This window comes from Chinchilla lanigera, unplaced genomic scaffold (assembly GCF_000276665.1).
Source record: "Chinchilla lanigera isolate Chin_1 unplaced genomic scaffold, ChiLan1.0 scaffold00046, whole genome shotgun sequence".
Lineage (NCBI taxonomy): Eukaryota > Metazoa > Chordata > Mammalia > Rodentia > Chinchillidae > Chinchilla > Chinchilla lanigera.
Window position 1 is genome coordinate 15,335,691 of NW_004955447.1, and position 8,105 is coordinate 15,343,795.

At 42.1% G+C, this 8,105-nt stretch overlaps 1 protein-coding gene across 1 annotated transcript in view; it reads left to right on the top strand.

Annotated features, from left to right (window-relative positions):
* Positions 1 to 8,105, top strand: part of Nmu (neuromedin U) — a 37,025-nt gene that overhangs the window by 10,989 nt on the left and 17,931 nt on the right. The window contains exons 3-4 of the mRNA XM_005392882.1: positions 3,874 to 3,921; positions 7,457 to 7,516. Of these exons, the coding sequence (XP_005392939.1) occupies positions 7,487 to 7,516 (30 nt within the window). The 5' untranslated portion in view covers positions 3,874 to 3,921; positions 7,457 to 7,486. The remainder of the gene's footprint in view (positions 1 to 3,873; positions 3,922 to 7,456; positions 7,517 to 8,105) is intronic.

Consider the following 8,105-nt stretch of genomic DNA (forward strand, 5'->3'; position numbering starts at 1 on the left):
ATATAAATCATAAGACCAAAATCATAATGAATGAATTACAGTAAGAATAAAAGTTGAAAGTTCTGCCTAGCATGTATGAGGCCCTGGGTTCAATCTGCAGCACTACAAGAAAAAAAAGAGTAAAAATTTCCTTTAAGAAAGGATTCTACAGAAATATGAGAGCCTTTGAAAGACATGATAATATTTAAAATTGGTAAATATAGAATACATACATACAGAATATTTAAAATGCCCCATCAAAAATTAATGGGAAAAGTTAGAAGCCAAAATAAGAACAGTCTAAAGATAACAACAGCTTACAAAAGAGGAAGTCCAACAAGCATCTAAAGAGATGTTCAGATTCATTGTAACAATCAAATGAAGATTAGGAGAAAAAGTGTCACATTCTACCAAACAGACTGGCAGAAAATAGAAATCTACTCAATGGCAACTTAGTAAGGGTGTGGGGTGTACCATGCCTCATGCGTCCCCGGTGAGGGTCAACTGGTGGGACCACCTGGAAAGCAGATTCTGTCTCTCAATGATTCAGTGTTCCCTCACCTGATTGTGGAGCCTAGACAATTATCCATATGCAGAAAACATAACAATCATGCAAGGAGGCTGAGGGGCTGGAGATTTAGCTCAGCAGCAAAATGCCTGCCTGCCAAGCACAAGGTCATGAGTTCGATTCCTGGTACCGGAAAGAAAAACAAAACAAAACAAAACAAAAATGGAGGCTGACTGAAGATTTGTTTGTAATGGAAAAAAATGGTGAGATCACAGTGGTCCATCACCGGAGAGTGGATAAACATACGTGATGGGTACGCGTGACAGAGTACCGTACAGCAGTTAGAAGCAACATACAAATGTACAACCAGCACCACGGATAGATCTCGCAGTGTTACGCGGGGGGGGGGGGGGGAGTAAGAGAATACCATAGATGGAGACAGAACAGATTTGACAAGAATATACACAAAAGGAGGAGACACATCAAGTACATTGGAAGAGCTGCCTATGGAAAGATGGAATGGGATAGGCTGGAAATATTAAAATAACAAAGGCTAATGATGGTAGTGTGCTATGAACTGAAAATACTCTTTGCCCCTAGGCCACCACCAACATGAAAGAAAAGGCAAGCTTGATTGCTAGTCCCAGCTCCTAAGCACTCTTCAATAGTATGGAAATTCACAAAGTCTAAGGATCTCCGCCTTGGTACATGGTAGAAATATGAAACAAGAGGAGTATTAATCAAGACAGCAGATATTAATGTATAATGCAGAAACATTTAGTTTAGCTTGAAATCATCTATTTCTGTGGAAAATCTTTGGAAAATATTTTAGATGGTAATGCTGAAAGGAAACTCAAATAGCTGTAAAAGTGCTATACATTCTTTTATTAAAAAAAAAAGATACTTAAAGCAGTTCAGATGCGAAAAACAAATTTTACATTTTTATAACCTGGAGGTTTGAAAAAGTCCAGAGTTCTTCAGACACTAACAACACAAACTTTTCCAGCTATATATGAAGACCTAACCATTTTCAAGTAGATTCTCCAATGTCCCGTACAGGGATCTCAAAAAGTAGCTAGTGGCACTCAAAACCATCAGAGCCGCAAGCTGAGTGAAATGAACAAATGCTTACCCAGGTGGAAAGCTGGTGAGGAATGTTGCTCTGCCTTTCAAAAGCATGAGAAAAAGACTGGAGAGCTTTGCAGTGACCTCCTAGTTTTATTAATTAGGCTTTTAAAAATTCTAATATTTCTCTAGGAACAATGTTGCTGCACTCATTAGTCACAGCTGAGGCTCAGTGGGTCTGTATTCTTGGACACGGGCCTGGCTTGCGGGTGGATGACATTCCCCTTGAGAGAGTAATGTCTTCAGATGCCTCATACATGCACATTTCAGGAAGAACCACTTGCTCCTGTCCTACAGAACAGAGACCGTACAGTTGGAGGCAGTGTAGTAAGTACCGGTGAGAAGAGCTTAAAAGGGCATCTTCTTTTGTGATCCCAGCTACTTGGGAGACTGAAGTGAGAGGATCTCATTTGAGGCCAGCCTGGGCAACTTAGCAAGACTGTCTCAAGATAGTAATAATGATGATGATGATGATGATGATGATGATGATGATGATAGGGGCTGGGGATTTAGCTCAGTGGCACAGCACCTGCCTGGCAAGCGCAAGGTCGTGAGTTTGATTCCCAGTACCGGGAAAAAAGCAGAACAAAAAACCCCCATGATGATGATGATGATGATGATGGCCGGGGTGTAACTCAGTGGTAGAGTGGCACGGGGTTAGATCCCTAATACCGAAGAAAAAGAGAAAAAAAGGCATCTTTTTGCTTTCCCTCTCAACTGACTGTTCTTTTCTCTTTTTATTATTTTTTAAATTTCTCACAAATTCAGTTCAACTTAATTAAAGAATTTTATTGATATTTATTCTGGATGAGTTCTGTATAACATAGCCCCTGCCTCAAGAAGTTTGTGTGTATGTGTGTGTGTGTGTGTGTGTGTGTGTGTCCTTTTGTCCGTGATTCTGTATTTGTATAGCATAGAGAAAGAAACAGGTAGATAGACGCAAACAATGAGTGGAATATCCACATATTCCCCAAATATTTGTAATACACAGAGAAGGTGACAAGTTCTGTGAGGATAAAAAGGAGAAAAATGTAATCTTGTGCTTTTCTGTATTGTCTGGTACTTCTGTAATTCTTTAAATTAAAGAATCATTTTTAGGACATGGTCAACTTGGCTGACAGTTTAGGGTTTGTTTGTCTTTTTGAGGCAGGGCCTCACCATGCAGTTCCAACTGGCCTTGAACTCACTTTGTAGCCCAGGCTGGCCTCGAACTTGCAGAGATCCTTGTGCTTCAGCGTCTGAGTGCTGGAGGTGTGCACCACCACCATGCCTGGCCTACATGGAAGCCATAAGGAGCTTGAGAAATTATGACTGAAAAGTATAAAAATCCCCTCCCTTCAGTCTGATATGAGAATACAAATTAAATAAATGGGTTAACAAAGACTTCTGGGATAGGAAGGGGCCTCTGAGAGCCTCTGTTTATGTCATAAACAAGACTCAACCCAAATCATTCCAGACACACAAGGATCACCATTTTTCCAGTCCCATTTGAAAAGGTCCCCAAAGCAATAAACGCCATAAACAACTCCATGCATCCAATTCATTGCTCAGCCTCTCAGCAAATGCTTTTTATGGTTAACATAAATCTCTTACCCTACAGTTTGAAGTCTCCAAAATTTTCTCTGTAGAATGAAGGTTGAGAAGAGCTCATTGCTGGCCATAGTTCAATAAATGTTCATTATAAAATAGAACTCTTATCTGATGCTTGTCCCACAGAGAGAGCTAGTGGGTTGCTAATGTTGTCTTAGTTTTTCCTGTGTGCTGTATGTGACGTGCAGTCATCATGTTAAGTTAGGTGACATTAGATTTGTGTGTAATAGGGGCTGGGGATTTAGCTCAGCGGCAAAGCACCTGCCTGGCAAGCATAAGGTCATGAGTTCGGTTCCCGGTACCGGAGAAAAACCAAAACAAAACAAAACAAAAAAAAAAGATTTATGTGTAATAACTGCACTCAAGGCCGTTCTCTGGCCACCGCTCACATTGCTCAGACTAAATAGCAACAGAAGATCTTGCCCTCGACCTTGAGGTGTCTGTGATCCCTACCAGCTAGTGTTGGGGACGTAGAGCCCTGTTGCTGGGACAGGCAAATCCCAACTCCAGGGTGTCCTTATAAAATTTAGGGTCTCCTCTCTTCCACATCCAGAATCCTTAGCTGGCTTGGAAGTTTGATTACTGTCATGTAGGTGACAGTAAACATCTTTCTGTTCTTTGCTATTTTCTGTCTATTTCCAGAAACTAAATGACATTTTTGTTTTCTACAGATAAATGATGCTTGCTTATCCTTTCTGACCATTGGCCCTCGGCCTCAGGTAATTTCTATTGGACGGGTTTGTAACAGTGTTTGGGCAGTGCTGAAAATTCTCGTTTGTCCCTTGGGACGTTTATGAACTCATTAAAATATGTCAGCACATTATATGACCTGCATTATATCCTCAGCAGGTCATAATTAGTACTACAGGCTTGTGTTTTAAAATGCTAGAGCTTTTATCTCTAAATAAAATACAGATCATGTACACATATTTTGGAAAGTACAGAATGTCAAATTAAAAGGCTACTTTCAAAATCAAATTCTGTGTTAAGTCAGAAATATTATAGTTTTTGCTGGATCTGAGGACCAATATCTCGTCCTCCAGTTGAGTTTTAAACATGTCAGTAAACTTAAGGAAATCCAAGTGGCATCATTTTGACTGAAAAGTCAATTCGAATGTGGCTTTAGATCCAATGCCCCACCTGATCGGGAATCTCAGACAGCGGCCAGTCAGGTTCCCAGGTACAGGGCACACACCAGACAAGCTGGCCGGAGCACGGGCTTCTGGAGGCTCAAAGGCCGAACTGCACATGCCAGTTCCCCCTCCCAGTTCACCCACCAGACAGCTCACCCCTCTTTCCATTGGAAGGAGTTTCAAGAAGATTGCAGAGAGGCCAGGAGCGCCAGTCCCACATGAGTGGTGATAAGGCCCTTTTCCCTACATTGCCTTTTCTGGATGCTGCTGGTTCTGTCTGCAGATCTATGTGTGAGCACAGGGAGAGCTGAGTTAGCCTTACTGCCTTGAAGCACCCCTCTGGTGCCTGCTGCCCCGCAGTCCGGCCGGGAACCAGGGCGCCTGTCAGTCACACAGTCCTTGCAGAAGGTCACCCTGCCGGGGTGCACGCTCAGCCTCTTGCCTGCCTCAGAGGGCAGGCGATTCCCTGCAGGAAGCTGGAGGGATTAGGTGGTAAAGCAAGACCAGGATCACAGCCGATGACGTTGTGGAACACTTTCAGATTCCTCGAGGAGCGTTGGTAGATGCATAACACAAAGGCCATCAGCACATGAGCTGTCGTGCTGTATTTAAAATTCAGGAGCATCTTCAGAGTCATTTTTACATCTGCAGGATATAAAAGGAAGATGGATTTTACAGCACTTATTTAAACTACATCAAGATAAACTAGATTTTTATTGGATTCCAGTTCTGTGTAACTTTTAAGAGCTCAGTAAATTTAATATTTGAGTCTTTTATACTTATGCAGATTGTGATATACTTTGATATATATTTCAAAACAACATTAGTTTTCACATTTACTGTTATCATTTATGTGATTATCTGAACAGTATTTTAAAATATTTCTCCTAAATAGAAAATAGTGGCTCTTTAAGACCCACAAATAAAAATAAAATATTAATATGCCATACATGAAAAACTTTTAAAGAATTGTTAAAAATAATAGCTTTTTGCAAAAAGGAGCTAGAGAAGATATATTTGATTCAAAACATGTCCAGGCTGAATATAACCGCCAAGCATCATCCAGCTTTATATGTGCAAATTTGTTCTTCCAATTGGGATGTATCATTGATAAGTGGTGATTAAATATTTTCTTTTTACTGGTGGATATTTTGTAACATTTCTACATGGGCCATAAAAAGAGCTTCAGTGATTTTATTTCCAGATCTTTATCAGGCGACCTGAAGGAAAACAAAAGAAATGGATGTATCAGTGTTCGCACTCTACATTTTCTCTTTTTTTGGTACCAGGAATCAAACTCAGGACCTTGCATATGCCAGGCAGGTGCTTGTGCTGCTGAGCTGTATTCCTGCCCTACACTCTACACTTTTTTGCCCATTTCCTAGATGCATGCACTGGGAATGTAGCTCAGGGCTAGAGCGCTTGCCTAGCATGCGTGAGGACCTGGGTTCAATCCACAGCACTGCCAAAAAACAAAGCAAAACAAAACAAAAACTCCAAAGAAACAAAGTCGGCCAGGTGTGAAGGCGCACTCCTGTAACCTCAGCACTCTGGAAGGCTGAGACAGGAGAACTGCTAAATTTGAACCCAGTGACTTGATAAGAACCTGTCAAAAAATGTTTTTAAAGGGATGGGAATGTAGCTTGGTGCAAAGGCTCTGGTTTTGATCTCTAGTAACACACACACACACACACACACACACACACACACACAGACATACATACTCAAAGTCAACTCTCAACTGCAAGGCTTAATAGACAGTGCAATGTGGCCCAAGACTTAGCTCGCAGACACACACTACCAACCTCCAGCCTCCTGTGGTACTGCACAAAGGACAGTCTCTTAGAACCTGGCTTCATCTGTGCACCAGAAGAGCAGTTCCCATCCTGCTTGTGTCCCATGCTTGTGTTTTAAGGACAGAACGCACACTAGGCTTTTGAAAGCCTTTTGTAACTTATGGAAACACCATATAAGCACGAGCTATCTGGTGTTGTTAATAAACATCCCAACCATTTACGTGCCGGCAGACAAAAATGGAGGGAAAAAGGCAAAAGCGGATCCCCGATGCCAGGAGGGAAGCACGGAGCCTGTGTCATGACTCAGTGTGTCTCTTGCCCAACCCGCTGTGTTAGGCATGCACTGGTTTTCAAAGGGCGAGGATAAGGCCTTCAGGGATCTTCTAAATTGAGTGCCTGCAGCTGTCAATCAAACTGAAGAAGTTTACCCGCCTTTAGTTCTTCCGGGGACGCCCTGCGGTGATGTCACCCCTGACTTCTGGCTGAAGAAACTGAAGTTTGGAGAGATTAGGTCAGCAGCCCGTGGTAACACAGCTAGAAAAGCATGGAAATGGAGTTTCACTGCTATAGCGTTGCAGGCTGCCCACCACCGTAGCCCGTGCTTTTAACCACTGATCCTGTCCCTGTCCCTGTCCCGGTCCTGCTCCGCATTACTTCCAAATCAACTGCGGCGCTACGGGGCTAGATCCTGTGCAAGGCAGGTTTTGCCTCTGCTTGTCCTTTCGTGCTGCTCCGTACCACACCCAGCTGTCTGCTAACCACAGGGAACCCTGCCCTGCTTTTGTGCTCAGATGCTTGGACAAACCTGATCCTGGGGTGTGCAGTCAGCAAGCTGAGAGGGTGGTACTCAGATTAGGTGCACCACGCATGGCTTCTTCTCTCCAGTTCCCATTGTTTGGGAGCAATTGTAGGATTTTCAAGTTAGCCAGTAATGAGTAATATTCTGCCAGGCTCATGGCTTTGGCATGCACAAGCTGGGGAGACTAATCTCTGTTTGGCACTGCCCTAGTTACTCTTAGTCATAGAGTTTTAGCAAGTGCTGAGAACTGAGTAACTGGCCCACAGTGGAAGCCTTAATCAGTGCAGGTATGTATGGCACACAGCTTTTCTCCCCCTGGTTGGAAGGAAGCCTTTATTTTCTAGCAGCTAAGTTTTTGTTATGAGAGAAATCAAGGGGTTCCAGTACAGTTTCAGTGGTTCACAGAAAGGGTCCTCTCCTGGGACCCTCAGCTAGAATATCCTGCACTCCTCACATTCGAAGTTACGTCTTCTGTGCAGATTCTGTGTGAACAGACCACAGCCCATTTATCTTCTGTTTTTATTAGGCATCTACCGCCCTGAGGGAGCTTTGCTTTATGGTGATGGGGATTCTACCAGAGCCTCAGGTAAGGTTGAAATAGTATTTTGTTTGTAGACAAAAAAAAAAAAAAAAAAAAAAGAGATTTTAGATTTTGTTTAAAAAAAAAAAAAAAAAAAAAAAAAAAAATCCCCTAAAACTTCTTGGAGTTCCTCCTGGAAGGAAAAACTGCTCCACTTGGAAAACATGCCGAGAAGAACTACAAGAAGACATAATGACTTTTGGATAAAAAACAAATACTTCAGCTTCCCTGAGGTCTGATAATTTAGGCTCATATGAATGGAGTTTATGTTCATCATAATGGGAAATCATAAGTCTCCTTCAAGTATAAAATGTGTCTAGTCTGATGGGAGGAATTTGTGGTCATACTGTCTCTATTTTTCTCGCTGACTCATACCACAATTAGAGACCACGTCCATCTTTCTAAGCTACTAAGCATGTCTTACGCCTTGGAGGTTAGGACACTGTGCTTTGTCAGAATAGGACGTTAAGAATGCACAAACAGAAAGAAAGAAGGTAGGGAAAATATATGTATGCATATAGGAGGATAACTGAGATAATTGTACTGCTGATGTCTGTTGGTTATGCTTAAATTTTTTGACCAATTTTGCATGCTT